Here is a 19,516-nt window from a genome sequence, read left to right as displayed (position 1 = left end):
ATCTTGTCTGAGGGGGTTGTTCAGATGTGGTGTGCTCAGGTAGGTGGTTAAAAGGTTTATAAAAATTAAGAGGTCATTCATGCTCTCCTAAACTGGACCTAGGAATCAATTGGTGAGACAGCAACTGAAAACCCCTCGAGAGGAGGGCAGGGGTGGTCCCTAAATGGCTGCACATCTGCTGCACAGCAAGGGCCCTGACCCCGGAGGGGACGGAAGTAGCAGAATTTCCACTGTCGGCATGTAAAAGACAATCCAAGCTGCCATTTAATGTGACAGTAGCTGGGGCTGCCATGGGCTACAGCGGCTTATTTAACATTGTCAGATATTTCAATGCTCTGAGGATTAAGATGATCTGGTAACGAGCAATGACATGACAGATCACAATAGCTCCTAGGAATCCATGGGGTCAGTGACACAGGGGGCAGCAGAAAATAAAACAGATAATAAATAGGGAGGGTGTGGGACAAGAACCAGTGGTCTGAGGCAAAGCTTCCAGAAACATTTAAGACATCTATCTACATGTAAAAAACACCAGTTATGCTTCCTTTGGAAAGAACACCTGTTTGGAAGTATTCTGCCCCTACCACAAAGCATGCTGGTCATTTTGGAAACTCCAAACAGGGAAGAAGAGCGTGCCCCTTTGACTCTCCATTTCCTAATTGGCTGTCACTGAGGTCATTTCCATGTCTCCAGAGACTGAAAAGCATATGGATCTTGGGTTTTTTTATGTAAATGAGCCTTTTCATTAATGCAAGAAGATAATTTATGGCAAGACTTCAAATAAAACATTTACTGCTAGGGGAAAAACATGCTGGCCATTAACTTCAAACAATATTGTTAAAACCCTGCAGCCAAACACTGTTAGAATTTGAAAAAATGGATTGAGTTTTGCAGTGTGAGGCAGAACATTAGCCCATCATGATAATCTCTATGAGTTTACCCTTATTCCTCTCTTAAAATTTTTCCCGTTCTTCAAGGGTTTGGACAAGTTGCCCTCATCAACTACTTCAGCCTTGGGAACACCATCCTTGCCCCTGAAGTCTTAAAGCACTTGGTCTGGAGAGCATGTAGCTTATGTTTGACACAAAATGAGGTGCTGCTTGCAGTGTGGTCTCCTGCTTCTCTGTGTGGTTAGTGTTGGATTATTAACTCACTGGAGGCTCGACACCATGTGTTTTCTTTCTTCTGTTGCTCCCGGACCTGCCCCGGAGCTTTGCACCTGCTTGCAGAGGCAGCATGTGCTCACTCAGTGCTTCTTAATCCATCCAGCCTTTGGAGTTACACCAACACATGCAAGTCCCAAGATTACATAGCCTGGGGTTCTAGATAATGTAGTAGGCCATGGGATGCCCCGGTCTCTCTCAAACATTTCCCACACACTGTCACACTCATCCTCACTCAGCCCTGTGAGGCAAGCTGAGAAGGTTTTTTGTACCACAAATGATAGATTTAAAAAATGAAGGCTCAGAAGGTACCTGATTTTATCCAGTCACAGAACTAGAGATTCTCATCCTCCAGATCAGGGTCCAAGTTTTCTGTCTTCTAGGCCCACAGTCTTTCCACTACGTCATGCTATTATGCAACTTGATAAATGAAAGCAGTTATTTCATTTGGGCAAAAGAAAGCCAACTGATAATCATTTGCTAATAAGGAAGACCAACAGAAAAAGTAGCTAGGTATTTTTGTATGTAACTAAAATCAAATCGTATGTATGCACTTAACAGTTACTGACACAGTTGCCTAGCAACAAAGCTTCATATCACAGGGTGGGGGAATGTCTCAGCTGAGTGAGTTAGGTCTTGCCCAGAATCGGGACTTAAAAGGCAAAGTACATGAAAATGGCTTTGCTAGTCCTACAGCCCCGACCCAGAGCGAGTCCTTGCATGGCAAGAGCAACAATATGACACCAATTGCTGCCATACATCCTCCACTGTCCTTTACCAACACAAGCAAGCTAGACACTGCTTAGGCTGCATCTCAGGGCTCCGCACATTCAGTCAGCTGGTGTTTACTGAACGACAATGATGCACAGAACGACTCAGCAATCAATAGGCCAGGACTATCACTAGAGTCAACTTTGGGTCACCCAGCAGTTGCTCTGTGTTCAAGAGGCTACTCCCAAATTGCATAGTTGGAAAGAATCCACACCACTCGGCATTACTGATAACTTTATGTTGGCTCCATGGCGGCAGAGATACAGGGAAGCTGGGCAAGTCTGCAGACACACAGCAGATAAAGCCACTACCCAGCTGAAGGCTGGAGCTGAAGCTTTTCCTGAACTGTGCTGTCTGGGCAGCTCCCCAGCCACTCCTGCCCGGAGGCACAAAAAAGGGTGAAAAGCAGTATTTGGAAACCATACTGCTGGTAGATGCTGTCACTCCATTTGTGTCTGGACTTTTTCATGGTCAGAGTAATTATGGGTAAATAAAAATATTACTCAAGGCAAAAATAATAGGAGAAAAAGGAGCCCATTCACAAATTCAGTTTTTTACAAAGCTATTCAAAGTAACACCTTCTCCTCTGCCTAAAGCCAGGCACCTATGAAGGTGTTTGCTGAGCCAAGTTCCTTGTGTGAACATAGAAATGTTTCATATGTCCAAATAAAGCAGATGTTTAATAAGAGAATTAGCTGTTGGCCTGCAAGGCTAAACCGAAGTATAAATCACAAATTTGTTATTTCCTGGCTGTGGAAATATAGGTGTTAGAAACACCAAATAAACACTCAGTCAGTAGGAGACTCTCTGCATGGCTGAGGCCCTCTGCCTCAAGCTCAGGGGCAGGGTCTCTGCTGGGCTCTGAGAGTGCACATGCCATGGCTCCCCATGCTGTGGGTTCTCAGGGCTCAGCCAAGCTGCTCCAGTGTCACTGGGGTTTGAAACATTTTTTAGAAAGACTCTTTGCTTGCCTTGCCAAGGGTGCCCCCCGAGCTCACTATACATCAGCTGCTCAGAACTGGGCCATCCGCTGTGCCCCACTCAGCCCTGGGTGCCTGGCAGCAGGACAGCAGCCACCACAGCCCATCTTCTCAGCTTCCTTTAATATCTCACTGACAGGACACCTTCCTTGAAGGCCTAGATGCCATCTGCAGGAGGCTGGGCTCCAGACCCCAGAGTTTAGGAACCTCTGCTCTAGGGAACTGAATTTCATCCAGAACTGGACAAGGTGGCTCCATGCTCCATCAGCAGCTGGAGGACATGCGGACGTTGCCATCACACTTTGCTATCTCTGTATGTCCAGCAAACCTAGTTAAGTCAGACCCAGACTGCCGAGGTAACAGGTTCCAGGTGAAGACCTAGAAGAAAACACTCATTAAAAGCAGGGAAGTCCTGTTTCTGAGACGGAGTGACCTCAGGGCGATGCAACTTGCTTCAGGCCTCAGCCATCTTTCATATTTCAAGAGCGCACCTCTGCTTTCAAGGACACTGAAGATGGAATAAACCAGAACTTACTCTCAATTCACGCGGAACAGAAAAGTCTGAGGGAACACACCGCCACTTTGTAAACTGCCTCTGATGCCATGTGACACACACGAGCATGTGATTCACAACTGTCGTCCTGTTTATTACGTCTCATGGTTATTTCTCTCCACACAGACCTGCAAGGCTGTCCCTGTTTATTCCCCGCGGCTCTAGAGCTGGAGGCTCCAACCCGCCAATGCCCCGGTTCGCTGGCTACGATGCCCGGACAACGCCTGGGGAGGAGAGAGCGCAGTCGGGCACAATGCCTCTATGCACGGGGCAGGGCCTTGCCTGCTGTCTGAACTGGTGCCAGTGGCCATGCACCTGGGTGATGACCGAGCCACAACGGCGCCAATACTCCCCACACTGGTTCCTCTTACGTAGGCTGTGCCAAGCCCTGGATCTCCGTCTTCCCAGTCTCCGAACTGACTTCCACATCTCCTGCTTCTTGGCTTCAGTTTGCCAGCTTGACTCCCGCTTACAAGCCTCGTTCTCCAGCCTGGACTGACCTCCCTGCTTCCTTACTTGTATTTAAGTCCTCACACGCTTCACCCTGCGCTCACCGACCTTCTTACCAGATGCTTCCTGCCTACCTCCTTCCCTGGCCTGATCTGCCCGGCCCGAACCTGCTTCATACTAGGGAAACTAGGTAGATTGACCTCATCCAGAGCCCCACCTTTGCAAAGTGGGCTCAATATGTGAAAGGAATTGTGAACACCTAAGGACACCAGACCCAAGTAAACACAAATTCAAGTTTAAAAAATCATCCCAAACTAGATATATATGATTTTAGTAATGGTATCTTTCATGAACATGAACTGAGAACTGGCTAGTCTTACTGAATGGAATTGATGAAACCATTTAACTACAATTCAGCTATTTCAGTTGCCTATAAATATAGACAGAGAAACAAACATAGGCTAATTAAAGCCCATTCCTGTGGAATGCCAGTGCCTGATTCGTTCCGCTGAGAAACACTGTCTGTAATAAATGTGTATCTAGATAGATATCTTCCACATTGCAAGAACTATCCAATTCAAATTAAGATTCCTTGAAGGAATAAGCATATTCCAGATAATTTTATTTCAAGAATCCAATGAATCTAATGTTCTTTTCATTAAGTCATGCTGCCTTTCAGATGTTACTCCAGTAGTTTCTAGTTAAATCATATATACATATGCTAATGTAATGTTAAAAGGAAGAAACTGCATTTGATCTACTGTAAACAGCTCATTTAAAAGCCAGGGATGACCACTAATACCCTAGGAGTTTTCCTGAATATTTATCTTCCCTAGCTGCCTGGTGGAAAATTATCTTGAAGAGCATAAGAAACTGAAAATCAGTTCTGTTTTTCACTCTTTTAATGTCTTTATTTGAAAAGAAACAGTGCATTATTCTCACTTATTTCCCATATTTTGATCATATGAAATTAAAAAACTGATATGAAATTATGCACTTGAGAAATAATTTGTTGCCTGAAGCAGCAAACTGCTATCAAGGTGTGATAGCTAGAAATGGACAGTGTTTGCAGAGAAAATAAAACCTTTAATCCGTAACTCTTTGCTCAGTACCTGTAGCTCTTTTAGAGCAAAGCTAATTAATTGTCAATGCTGGGTGATACGCTCTGTGGTTTGGGGGCTTCTTGGTGGATTAAATTTGAATATATAATGGTTGGTTTTATTCGCTAAAGGAAGTAATTTCCTTTTTCCCCTTTAATATCAATATTTCTTTTTGTCTAACAAATAATTTACTATAGTTGAAATCTGAAGAAACCATTAAGTAAGTTATTTCAAAGAACAGCAATGAATATGGGGTCCACTCTGCATTGCAAGACTGAACCGGACCAAGGAGTGGTGCAGAAGTGCCTGCCCCTGACTCTGCTGCAAGGCTGGGTGGCTACTCTTAGGCTGCAGGTAGCTCAGAAGCCCCAGTAGAGGGAGAAAGGTGGAAATTCACATCCCCTCCTCTGACTTCTGTGCTGCCAGGTCACTTGGGATGGAGTCTCTGTGGATGGCTGAAAAGCACACTGCAGGAATGCACTTTGCCACAGGCATGTTCAAAAGCGCTGAAGCAGAGGAAGAAGGCAGCTTTTGTGTTCAATAAACTAGAGACGCGATCTCCATGGACAGATGGCCTAAGACAAGAGGTCACAGCAAGGCAAAAATGACTTGTGAAAGGAGAAAGCATCTACAGTCATCATGGACACTTGAGAGTGCGGGGACAATTCATCTTGCAACTTTGCATCAAAGCTGCTAACAAAGACCTGTAAGTTACTTTTTGTGGCATAGTACTTGCTTATTTGATTATTTTTGCAGGTGCAGGGCAATTAAGCTAGGAAGGAGCATGGGAAGGGAACAGGAGGTAGGTCTGGGATGCTCATCTCCTTGGTAGGACATGGACTTGAGCTCTAAGGACGGACTCCATCCATCCCTCGCCTTTTGTTTCAGCACTATACGTACTCTAATGCCATGCCTGATGTTATGTGTGTGTGATGCATGAATGCATGTGTGTATGGCCTGGGTAATGAGGGAGAAGGCAGGAAAAATAGTAAAGAAATTACAAATAAGAAGACAACTCGGTGGATTCCTCGCAAGTAATTCATCTTTCTCAACTAAATCTTTATTACATTCTTCATGGTTCCCTTTTTTGTCTTGGAGTTAATAAGCATTTTTTAAAAGAACTATCAAATGCTGAAACATTACTATAAAGACAATAAATTATTTTGAAATAAATTGCAGGCAACAGAGAAATTTATCAAAATAAAATGAAGATTTAGTTCACATTTCCTGGTTAACTCTGTAAAGAAGCCTGGACTATGTTAAACTGCACATTTAACTAATGTTTACTTCAGAAGGCATATTATTTTTAGGTAGGTGAATTCTACAATAGGTGAAAATTGAACGTTTTATGCTGAGTTACCCTTTGTTAGAATCCTAGGTTACATGATTCCCATTTGTGCAGATCTGAGAGCACGGTATTTTAAGTAGTCATAAGGTTTAAAGTATTATCTCAACTTTACTAACACATTGTTAATGATAATTACAGTTTTCTGACACTGCATCCTTGGCTAAGAATAAAATTCCCAGGCCTGATACAAGGAAAATAATATTAATGTTCTGATAGAACAGACTGTGTGAAAATACCTGTTGTCTAGATCAGCTGCGTCTGTGAATATAGTCATGGACAAAACACAATTCATGTTACATAATCAACCAACCATCTTCTCGTGTGGATTCCCACATTCACACGACATACATGTTTCTATAAATAGCTTGTACTTTGAGTTTTTATAAATTGAATTTTATTTCCCATTGATTCCTATTAAAACTTCAGATATTTTATCTTTATGAATGATATTGAATTGAGAGTGGCTACAAACACTTTATCTTCGAATTTCTGTGCTTTTCTTTGACTCTGTCAAGCAATAACGGCCAACGCAGAGTTGTTCAATGCTGTAAAGACACACAAAACTGACACCTAAAGCATGACTGAAGATTAAGAAATGGTTAAGAAACATGTAAGATATTTCACTTTTTATATTAGCTTGTGGCTCCATAAAAAGGAACCACTTATTTTTTAAGACATACAACCACAGTTTAGGTCTTTTATAGTATTTGGATATAAAAAATATTTGGTTTAGGTTTGCAGCTTGGAGAGCCTTCAGCATGAAGTGGCACCTGAAGTCATGAGACTGGAGAAGATGGCCAGGGAGATGAGGAGTCAGAAAGTGGCCCAGGAGAGAACCATGAGACTCCACATTCAGTGAATGATGGAAAAGAGGAGAGAGCAAAGGAGCCTGAAACAGAGCAGCTAGAGCAAAGGGAAAGCCGGAACGAGGGTCAACAAGGTGAGATGGTATGAACAGTCCAGAAAAGACAGAGAATGAAAAGTGTTCACTCTTCTAGAATAGTGAGTTCATCGTTGACCTTGAACAGGGTCAGATGAGAGGTGGCATACATTCCAATGCACTGAGAAGTAAGTGGGGGCTGAAGATGCAGAGGTCTACACTATTGTTTTGAAAAATTAAACTATGAAAGAAAAAACATTATCTATATTATATATACATATATATTTTAGGTCTTTACCTAAATGCTGTGTATTGAATTATGATGCTACGGTATGTCTTTGTTTTTATAGAGGTTGATAAAAAAGCATCCATAAAAAGTAATTTCTATATCCTATAGAAACTAAAGGAGATGTCTTTCATCTTACCATCCATGCACTTATTTATTCATGTTATTCTACAAAAACTGATCGATCCCCTGCCATTTATAGGTCACTATGCTATTACCTAATGTTCCCTACATAAGGATCCATAAAAATATTTTCCAAGAAAGAGCAGGCATCTCCAGATAAATGCTATGTGTCACTTCATAGGTCAAGAGTAATACAACCCAATACAAAAACAAAGGCTCTGGACTCAAGAGAACCTTGGTTCAAATCCTGACTTTGCCATTACCTGAGCTGTGGATGGAAATAATGACACCCATTGCAAGGGTCTGGTGTGAAGGTGAAAAGAGTAAGGTATGGAAAAGTGGCCATGAGGATTTGCACACAGGAGCTCAGCAAACTTCTCGTTCCCTTACCCTTTCACTCCTTTTAGATACAGCTGCCTTAGTTCCATGAAATTCAGAGCCTTCATGTCAAATTACAATAAGCAACTTGGTCCAGGAACTGGTCTTTCTCTCTCTCTCTCTCTCTCTCTCTCTGTCCCTCTCTCTCTCTTCCCCTTTCCATCTGGTTTCCAATATATATTTTAAGGTCTAGTTTATTTTATAAGTATTCAGTTTTATAAGTCACTTTAAATCATTTTGTGGATGCTGTTAAGGTATAAATCCTTAAACAGATGTTATAGGACCACCGGTTATCACCTTCACCAAGATACTTTAGGCAGTGTTCTGGGGCACCCAGAGGGCACGTGTGCAAAATAAATACACATGCAAACCCAAAATGCTGTGTTAAGCAAACTAACACAGCTATTCACTGGGTTTCAAGGTACTATTTTCTCACACTTTTATCAAGTTTGCTAAGAGAAGTTCACATCCAATGCCATACTATATAATAATACTAGTCAAGTCTTGAAGTTCTTTCGAAGTTAGCTCAGCTAGGTGGGTCAAAATTTAGTGAGGTACTGCTGTGAGTCTAGATGATCAGGTGATGGCTATTCTGTCACCTCATTCTAGACTAGAAAATTCCTCAAGAATGCCTTCAGGCCTCTGATTTCAGACCTTGAGGAATCTACAGTGAAATATGAGTGGAGAAAAGAATGACGTAAAGGAAGGTTTATGATTCAGCATACACTTCAGCAAGCATTTGCTTAGTGCTATTGTACTCAAGGATTTCAGAGTTGCCTCAAGAGGCAGAGATGAGACATTGTCAAGAGTACAATTTGAGTACAGTCTATGCAGCTGTATGGTCTGGGTTCAAGTCTTCTTTCTGCCATGCCTCACTGTGACCTTGGCCAGGTTCCCTAACTTTTCTGCACCACGGTTTCCTCTGCCTTCAACAGGACATGAGAATGGCTGCCTCATGGAGTTGAGAGATTTAAATGGGTATACATAAATATATCTTAGAATGGTTCCTGGCCTATAGTAAATAACCAGGAAATGCTTGTTACAATCATTGCTATAATTAAATGCTAATATGAAAGCTCTATCCTAAGTTTCTTTTTAGAGATTCTTTCCCATAAGCTTCCAAAAGTACGAATCATAAAAAGCAGCAAGGTGAAAGAGATGCCTTTGCTAATAGGCCCTGTATTTTGAGTTAACTGAATACGTCCACCAGGCTTATGAATACTGCAATGGTCTTTGATACCTACTCTGATGTGTTTCAGGTCCTGGGTCTCTCGAAAATGAGTTTTGGTTGTGCTATTGGCTGGGAGAGACTTATTTATAGCTAAGAAAGGTCAGAAAAGAGGACATCCTCAATATGAGCCAATAAGTTGGGGTCCTCTACAGATGTAGCAGATGTCAGGAAAGTCTCTATCAGTACAGTTGCTTTGGCCTGAAAACCACGAGCTGAAACTAGATTCCTATGTCAGCCATGTGTCTGCAGCCTTTGTGTGCTGGAGGCAATTACTCACTCAGTAGTTTCTCCTCTGACAGCATGTCCTTATGCCAGAATGACAGAGCAGGACCATCAATTGTCACCCTCACCAAGACACTTTAGGCAGTGTTCTGGGGCACCCAGAGGGCACAGGTGCAAAATAAATACACATGCAAACCCAAAATGCTGTGTTAAGCAAACTAACACAGCTCAGTTTAAACTGACCCATGATTTATATTGGGTGTAGACAGCATCACTTGCCCTGATGCACTGGAAATAAGCTGTCTGGGCTGCACAAAGGCTGGTACAACCTGACCACCATGTCTCTCACACCAGCCAGGCACCTGCCACCGTGGACCCTGGTGAAGGGGAGGAGTGGGCTGGAAGTGTGCCTTGCCTCACTGTCCACCACAGGACCAAAGGCTCCCTAAAGTCGGTAGTCACCTCTACCTTTCCCACAACTGAGTTCCCAACATTGCTGGTCCTTAGTGTGCCCTGTGTGAACACGGATGGGCTCCGCATCCCTGACTCTGAAGAAGAAAGTCCACCTGTCTGTCTTCCTGACAGGGTCAGCCCTTTGGGCCTCGCAGGCCTCCCATCAACAGAGGAGCTTGCATACACTGGTCCCGGTGGGGTAGACCTTTATTTAAGGATTCCTCCAGCCCAGAGGTTCTGCACAGCTATATTCTGGGGTATAACTGGATATATTTAAGTTTCTAAATATCTTCCAAAACAAGCCTGTCAAGTTGTATTAACAGGTTCTTCATCATCTGTGGGAATGTGATCATTTTTTATCTTATAAAGTAAGATTCTATGTATGGCTGTTGTCAGGGCACAGCACCTCCTAGCCTTCTGGACACCCCCAGACTCACCAGGGGCTTTGCCTCCCACCTCCACACCCACACCCTCCCTCCCCCCTGCAGCGCCCCCTAAGGAGGGCATTCGGTCAGGTCTGACCCTTAACATCTGCTCCGGAGGAAGCTTTGCAGATGAGGAGGGCAAGGATTTCTGTGAATTTATTGCCAACAATGGTGCCTCATACACAGTAGGCACTCCATAAATGCTTATAGAATGAGTGAATGAATAAACAGATTTTTTTTAAGGTTTGCTGGCTTCTTAAATGATGTTAATCCATAAAATATTTTGTGGTACGGGGTTTTGCAGGCCATTATGTTCACAAAACAAATATAATTAGTTGTGCTCATTATAATTATTTTTTCGCATCATTATTAGTCTGTGTCCAACATTTGTTTTACCAAGCCTCTGCGGGAGGGATGTTTTTGAAATTCCCTGCTGAAGCAGACATCTTCACTGAGTTCTCCAGGACTTAAGGGCTGTGGACTTCTGCTTCATAAGGTTAATTCCAAAAATCAATTTGATTAGACATTCCCCCCCCATTTCTGACCTATAGAAAAGAAACCATTTGCTGCCAGACTAGCTGGGGAGGGCTCTCTCTCATTCCTCCAGAGGGGGCTCAAAGTCCATGTTTCCTTGGCTTATCCCTGGGGTAGTTGTCAGAATGAGATGCCTGTAGATACTGCTCACATTTCTTGTTAACTAACTGATGAAACTTTTTTTAAAAAAAGATATATTGATCAAAATTACATTTTCAAGGTAATACTGTACTTGAACACTATTCTCTTATTAGTCTATCCACAAATGATAAATCAATGGTTCCATTCTAACAGTGCATTTCCCCAGAATAAAAATGGGTTAAACCAAATGCTTAATTTTTACCTAACTTTTTTCTCTAGTTGGATGCTCAAAGCTTCTTAAATAAAATTAATGTGACTGGATAAACCCAAGTTAATCCAGCAGATTCTCTATTTCAGGGCATAATCTTCATTTCACTAGTAAATAATTCCCATTTTTTAACTTCCATAGATGTCTTTCATTATATCAAAAGTAATGCCCTGTTTATATTTTTTACATTCTTGTCTTACCTCTTTACAAAACCTAAGCTCCTAGAGGGTATAGCCAGTACCTCATTCAAATATGTATCCTACATGTTGCCAGGACTTGATGAACATTTGTTGAATGAAAAAAAAAATGGTACATAAATGAATCTAAGAATCGGAGTCTGAGAATGCTGTAGTTCTCACAGGCTCTGCTCCCAGAATTTTTAGCATTAGTTCCACTCCCAGAGTGCCATTCTTCAAAGATTTGAAAGTCATCAAAATACATAATCCCTAGGGATTCTCCCAGCTCTAAAATGCTATTGCTTCTGTAACCTGTAAACTGTGATGCTTTGACTTACTATTAAAAGCATCCAAAACATATTCCACCCTTCTTGGGTGTTTTAGAAGGTTCATTAGCATGTTTTCCCACTACTGTCAATTTTGGGTGTGCACCTGATTAAATTAACGAGTTAACAGAATGCTGACAGATACAGTATTTACTACAACTGTAAAAAGACTCTGTTACCTGAAATGTGCCATAAAATCCTGTATTTTACTATGGATAGTTTTCCAGAGACTTCTCACATTCTAAGTGACATCAAGTTGTTTGTACTCAATCTCCTGTTCTCTCTCCTAAACAGATCCTCTGCTTCAACCAATAATTTTTAGGAAATGGATATACAAGTATAATGAGTTAACAATAGCCTGAGACCACCCAGCCACTCAGTCACAGAACCAAGGCTCTAAACACACAGGTAGGTGCAAGTCCATTCCTACATCCAGTCCTTTGTACCCATGATCTACTAGTTCCAATCAGTTGTGAAAATATGACATAATTTTGAATCTTCATTGATACAGTTGCTACTTCATCATCATTAAACCATCCTGTTTAATGTGATCTATTACTAATCACAGCCTATTCTGAGAATCTGGAAAATATTGTTTTATTCATCATGCAATATGAATATAACTACATGACTCTAATGTGCTTTCGGGCTTCTAGGCATAAACAGAGACTCATGCCAGTTCCTCTGTCTCAGATGCCCTCCCTTCCCAGCAATCTGCCTATTCATCCTTCCAGACCCAGCTCTAATGCATGTGACTACTTCCCAACCAGCCAAAGGAGAATTTATTCTTTTCCTCCATATACTCTGATGGTATTTTGCTAATAGTGGTATATTGCAGTTTATCACAGTGTATTCCAGTAGAATTAGTTCTTGACTTAACCATTCCTCTCCCTGATTCACTTTTGAGTCCCCAAAACCTTACAAAGTGCCTGTAACATATTAGGCGCTCAGTTAATGTGAATTAAACACCTGCTTCCTGTCCTAATTTTGATCTGCAGGCTTACCTTTTAAAATTACACATATAGTAAACTGTTCATGTGATTTTTATTAAGTTCTCCATAGAAGTTTAAACATACTACAAAAGGGATTGAAATTTGTATAGATTTAATCCATGTTGCCAAATCTGTGTTGCCAAAAGCTAATTGCTGGCAACTATTTTTTCCTGTCTCCATTTATATATTCCTACTAAACCATTTTCCTAATCCAATCACCACAATGCAAAATTTTGCCTACACATAGTGATCAAATACCAGGAGAGAAAGCCCCCTGACGGTGGGGACATGCGAAGACAGCAGCCATGGAGGACAGCATGAGGTCTTTGAAGAGCCATCAGCCCACTCCCCCTCCCTACTCCCCACTCACCAGCTTTTAGTGCCCAGTATCCAGGGACAGTCTGGCAACTGGAACTTTGTGTTCAGCTGACGAGAATGTGCAAATGACAGTTTTGGCTGTCAAGGAGCTTATTACCTAAGCGAGGAGCTTACATATTTATGAGCTGCCATCTCAGATTTGTGGCTTTGCACTCTTCCTCAATTTCCCTTTAGAACAGCCAATAGACACAGAACAGCCTTGCAGGCTCATTCCCTCACCCCACATCTCCTCCCCGACACCACAAGGCAGCATGTGGCTCATCTGTGCAGATACCCGAGGGTCAAAGGAAAGTGGAAAATGAACCCACACAACTCCTGGGCTGGACCTGAAGAGGTGAATAATAGACCCACGGAGTATTCACTGGAGCGGCAAAGGCAGCTGCAGAGGGGCGTTTCCACATACATGTGCAGCATTGACACACATCCCTTCAGAGTGGTCTGTTAACAAAGCCTGATCTTGAACATGATCTCGGTTGCCCTCTGGGCCATCTTGTGGCTCTGCATCAGGACTGGCCACTAGGAATGACTATTTCTATTAAATATACATTTTTTCCCCCACAAAGAACATTTTCTGCTTGTTTCATCATGTGCCAGATCGCAAGCATTGCCACGGAAACTGTAACCTCCAGTGCAAGGGCTCAGGAAATGCAACGAACACCAAAGTTTGAGGCTGGAACCCAAGCCCGGGCTTGCTATACTCAAAAGTCTCTGCTCTTCCCTGGGCTTGTCTGTCTCCATGATGAAGCTGAGGAAGTGGGCGAGATGTGTGTTCTGTGCCCCAGGACCCCATTTCTTTCTCTCCCCCCAACTCTGCTCTTAGAAACCCCTTTCCCTTCCCTGTTCTTGCAGGCAGGGTTCTGCAATCACCCCAGGTGAGTTACAGAGTGATCCCTCCCATGGGCACTGGCTTTCAGACTCTTATCTCTCATGTTGGAAAGAAAAGTTTTGTGGCTCACAGTTTCAAACATCAGAGCCTCTGGCCCACATAAAGCCTGCCCTGCTTCTATGACAAAGAATGTACCCGTACTGCAAGGACAGAGCAAAGAAAGAATATTGTTTTGTTTCCCTAAAACTGGTGAATCTTAGTATCCAAGAAACCAACTAAAATATTGGTACTAAAAGTACACATGTCTCATATAAATGTAAAACTAAAGATGGCCACATAGCACTCTACTCGTCAAAGCCTGTCACAAACATTTTTTCATTTTATCTTCATCAGGCCCTATGGGAGGTGGGGCAGAGATTCTGTTCATTCTTTCTTTCATTCACACATCCATCAGCAAATGTTTATGAGATTGATCAGGGTCCTGGGCTCCCAGCAGATGCAGAGCTTCCAGCAGAGGGGTCACTCTCAAGGTGGGCGCAGACGAGCAAGAGAGGCACCCAACGGTGTCTCCATGGCAAAGCCTCTCATGGAGAAAAGCAGATGCTGCAGAATTGCAGAGAAGAGGGCTGGACCCAGGCACAGGGGACCAGGGAAGGGGTTCAGAGAAGAGAAGAAAGGAGTCACCAGGAGCAGGAGGGCTGAGGCACCAGCATGAATCTTGATGGAGTAACCCATTTAGGGAAATGAAGTTTTTCCATTTCTGGAGCACAGGGAAGGGGTGGGAATTTCTCATAGTCACACAGTTAGTTCCTAATAGAGCTGAGATTCACCCACCCAGGTCCTGACTCCTTCTCTGGTGCTCTTTCCATCCTAGGACCCCCATCACTTAGGAGCTGGGTCCTCTGTCAAAAGTGGCTGACAGCCGGGCCCATGGCTGACAGAACACAAGGATAGCATCAACAAGGACATGAGCAGGCTGAGCCCCACATTTAATTCTTGCACATCTGATGAGGTAAGCTTTGCGTGCATTTTACTGATGCAAAGAGCAGATGGAGCTTAGGGAAGCTGAGTAATTTACTGGTCACCAGCTCAAACATGCACAATAGCTATCGGTTCTGCTGAACTGAGATGCTGTCTAGTAGCAGTTCGCCCATGGACTCCCAGGGGAAGCCAACGAGAACAAGTGTCAAGGAGAGAAGGCAAGTGTTTCCTCTGATCAGGAAAACTTGGGAAGGCATCTTTCACAGGTCAACTCTCTTCTCCAAATTTACTGAAGACAGGTTTCTCCCTTGCAAGAGGTGGGGGGTGGGGTAGGGGGAGATGCTGTTTTGTGTGAACATGCCATGGCTCTGTAGCAGAGCTCCCCAGGAACCTGAGGGTTCCCTGTGGCGAAGATTCCAATAGGAAGAATGCAGATCACGGTGAGAAAAGTCTGGACGGACATAAAGCTGGGGCCCATTAGTTCAGACAAAGGGCCGAAACCAGAACCAGGGCAACATGTCTGGTAGGAAAGGTGAGGATGACGCTAACGGAAGCCCTCTTCATCAGAGGGGAAGATCCAAAGATGACGTTTAGTTCCAGAACCTTTCTTAAGCTCTGACTTTTAGGCCAGAGCCAGTTGCTAAGGAAGGTGGAAGAGAACAGTGTGTGTCATGGGAGGGCCTGCGACGAGGGGAGTGGACTGGTGGTTTATCTTGGGCAAAGCTTTTTTGCAGAACATCAAGCCAAATGAATGCCCCCTTGCGTCTGCAAGCTATCAATCAGGTTAAGACTATCTTAACCATCTGGTGTTATCAATTTAGACCTTCTGGGCGCTTAACAGAACTTTGCCTAAAACTCCTCAGAGATGACCCACCTCCCTCTCTTTTTCTCTTTTCTTTCTCTCACCTTGACTTCAGTATTTTTTTAATTGCTCAGCAGTTTTACTAATGCCAATCAGCTGCCTCTCTCAAAGCCTGTTTGCAGGGATCAGCATATTTGGCCCCTTCTCTCATTTACCACTAAAAAGCACTCTCCACCTCCATGAAAACCCTGCCCTTGGCAGCTGATCTTGTTGCCAAAAGAGGATACACACGAGGTTCCTGGGGGCTCTGGAGCTGCTCCCCAGAGGACACTGCAGAGGCACAGAGAGGCAGGGCGGGGCACAGAGGAGGAAAGGCCAGAGGGGTGGGAGCAGGGAAGGAACTTGCTTGCTCTGTGAGAATGAGCAGGAACTCGAAAGATTGTTTCTCACTGGGGTTTTAAAGTTTTTCTGGAGAAATCTCCCTCCTTTGTTTAAAATCCAAAAGGGTGACAGACTATCTCCATGAACCAAAAAAGGCTACAACCGGGTTCTGCTCTATGGAGGAATCAAAACCAAGGATGGGGGCTGGAATTTGGGTCAGAGAATTATTCTGTCTCTAGTCTAACTTAGGTTTGCAATGGTTTCCCTTTTACTGGCATGTTTTGCTTTAGCTTTTTCCCCTCCCCTCCAAACCTATTCCAGATGCACGAGTCTGACAGAATCCATATGAACAAGAAACCCAAACAAAACAGCACAAGGTCGAAAGCATTTCCCTCTGTGGTACAACCCCTGCATGTGCAGAGAGGCACTCACGTGACATTGCCAACATGTGTTTTCTGTCTCAGATTTCCCTTGATAACAAAGGATGTATTTTAAAAGGTGTGGCCCTAGGTACATTTGCCGGCATGAATCTGAGAAGAGTTGGGGATTCAGTTTGGTTTTAGGCTGGTCCCCTCAGGTGCTCAGTGCTGCAGCCCTTGATGATGTTAAATGCCAATCAGTAAAGTTAGGAGCACTTTGAGTCAGGTCTGTGAGATAAGATCTCATTCAATTGCTCACAGAGCCGATTTAATATTCAGGAATCAACTGAGCTCATTCAATTCCAAATTTGGCAGCCCTGTGTGTTACATTACAGTACTCTCTCTGTCCAGAACTGGGCAGGGCGTGCTGAAGGGGATCTTTAGAAGGATCTTTCATGATGTTCCAAGACTCAGGAAAGGATGGGGGCTGGGAGATGGGAAGTGGGGAGGGTAGTAGGGGCCCAGGGTATGTATGTGATGCAGAGAGAGTCAAGATTCACTCAGAGAAGCTCATCATAGTGTCACTCTTATAAACCCCACTTCCTAATCTAAGCAAGTTTCAAGAAGCCAGAGATATTTGTATTAACACTGTCTCATAGACTCAGAAATGAAAAGTTGCAACTGGTCATAAAAAATATCAGCAATCTATTTTGATGTCCTTACCTATGTGCCTTATGATCCAAAAAATCTCCTTTAAAATACAGCTTTTTAATCAAGAAAGCTTACATTACTCTTTCTATACACAAATAACCTCGTTTCAAATTTTAAAGAAAAGGAAAATCATATTCTTTTATTTCAATTTCTGACCCTTTTGGTAGCTGCTACTTTCTCCTGAGAAATAAACTGATTTTGGTCTTCAAGTTTTTTGTCTTCCCCCCGAATACAGGGGAATTTAAGTGCTGAAATCAAGCTTAGTATAGAAAGATGGAAAACCCTCTGACGGGCAGAGACTAGAAATGACTAGCTTCCAAATCGCCAGCGTCCTGCAACCCCAGGGCGACCCGACATTCTATTCTGGAACAGGCAGGTATTCTGGCTCAAGAAAAGCTGTAATGGAGGGAAAGAGTTGACATTTAACATTATTTTTAAAAAATCAATCTCATATTTCTGTAGCCAGAAAGAACCTGTTCTGAAACTCACAGGCGAACTTCATTTTTATGATCGTGTGAAGAGAACACATTTCAATTCGGTCCTTGATCCTAAAATGAGCCACTGTCAAGTATTTTAGCAACTCTGAATAAGTCTGAATATAGCAATGATTGTCAGTTCAAAAACCTGGATCATTTCTTTCCCATTTTAGTCTCATTCTCCAGGAGATGTTTACAGGTTCTGTATCAGGAGTTGGTGATCTCATCTGATATGTATAGTATTTTGCAAGTCAATTGAACAGGAAGAAAGCTCATATAATCTGGACCCTCCTAACTTCTTTGGTATACTTGACACATTCTATTTTCACTTTTCTCAAAAGGAAATTAACTAAAAAAGTTAAGAGTAAAAAAAAAGGCAACTAAGACAAACCATCTAACTATAGGAACATACATATCTGTTACTTACACTGCTTTCCAATCCATCATCATTGATAAATCATGGCTAAATAATCAAGTGCAGAATCCATTTCTTCACATCTGTTAATAAATAGCTTCTCTCAAATGTCTCTTGCAGATCTGGGGCCATCTCGGGAGGAGGTAAGACAATGCAGAGGTGAAGGAGAAAAGGCTGGGAAATTCTAAAATCCATGGGGGTCTGGGAATTCTCAGAGCAGATCCCAGTGAAACATTCCTGTGATTCCAGCCTTTGGCTAAACCACGATCCTGGCCTCCCTGAGCTCCCAGTCACCTTTCCAGTCCAGCTCAGCCCCTGCGCCAACATTGCATCTCCCTCCAAGAAAACTGCATCTGGGGAAGAGGAAAGCACGGGCTCCTGCCAGCCGGGGCCTGCAAGCACTCTTCTCGGGGGAAGCAGCACCAGTCTCTCTCCTGCCTGCTATCTCAGAGAGAGGGAGGGAGGAAGGGAAAAGCGGAGGCAGGAAGGGAGGGAGGGGGAGAGAGGCGGAGAAGAGAGGAGCGTTACTAATAAAGACCAGCAGAGAGAGAGAGACACTTGCTAGAACTCCCATTAACCCATAGTCGCTTAGGAATTTTCTGAATTTTCTAAGCACAGCAGCTGCAAGGCAGACTATCAAAATCAAGTCTTTAAAATTTTTAATTATACATCCATATACACGTTAGTACACACAAAGCCGGTAGAACCAAGGTTCTGGATCTGTGTGTGACTGCACGTAAACACTTGTAGACAAACAGATGCAGGCATATGTCCCCATGAGGATAATATTGACATGCATATATTTCAGTGGAAATGGCTAGTCTCACAGTTTACATGTCTTAAAAGTATTGAAATGCTCTCAGAAATGGGAGTACACATCAGAAAAACAGCGCCCTTTGCTTCTGATGCCATCTCCAATCATGCCTCCCCCAGCTTTGGCGGGGGTTCCCGTTTCTTTTTTCCTGCTTCAAGAAAAAAGCCCCCAAAAGGAAGAGGATAGAGAGGTGAGGCAGGGGCTCACAATGGGGCTGTCAACTTTGTATGCCACACTCCATTGTGACGCTGTAGCCCAGGACTCTACGCAGACAGAGCCAAGGCACCGATTACTGCCCGAGGGAAGGTGTGGTCCAGAGCAGGGACAGGAGACACGCAAATGGGGTTCTGTGATGGCACAGGAGCAGGAGGCTCATAGGAGGAATACAGAACAGCACAGACAGGAAGGTGGACATGAGGCAGGCACGACCAGGCACACTGTGGTCGAGGTAACCAGAGGACAGACGGTGCAAGACCATCACCCACAATTCCTGAATGCCCTCTACAACCCACCCCTCTCTATACAAGGTGTTTCTACATGTGTAACTGAAACTGTCTGTGGTAGAACTGCCTGGTGACAGGGTGTTAGAAATGCAGATCCTTGGACCCTACCCCAAAGATTCTGGGTGACCGG

At 43.4% G+C, this 19,516-nt stretch overlaps 1 protein-coding gene across 3 annotated transcripts in view; it reads right to left on the bottom strand.

Moving 5' to 3' along the window:
- Positions 1 to 19,516, bottom strand: part of KIF26B (kinesin family member 26B) — a 425,993-nt gene that overhangs the window by 125,434 nt on the left and 281,043 nt on the right. The window contains exon 1 of one of the 3 annotated variants that reach the window (XM_037013696.2): positions 18,082 to 18,499. The exons of the other annotated variants lie outside the window; for them this stretch is intronic. Coding sequence (XP_036869591.2) covers positions 18,082 to 18,104 — 23 coding nt within the window. The 5' untranslated portion in view covers positions 18,105 to 18,499. Of the gene's footprint in view, positions 1 to 18,081; positions 18,500 to 19,516 lie in introns of those variants that run through there. 3 annotated transcript variants of the gene reach the window in all.

The sequence above is a fragment of the Manis javanica genome, chromosome 11 (genome assembly GCF_040802235.1).
Source record: "Manis javanica isolate MJ-LG chromosome 11, MJ_LKY, whole genome shotgun sequence".
NCBI classification, from domain to species: domain Eukaryota; kingdom Metazoa; phylum Chordata; class Mammalia; order Pholidota; family Manidae; genus Manis; species Manis javanica.
The sequence above is the reverse complement of the archived record's forward strand: the minus strand, read 5'-3'. Positions and strand labels throughout refer to the sequence as shown.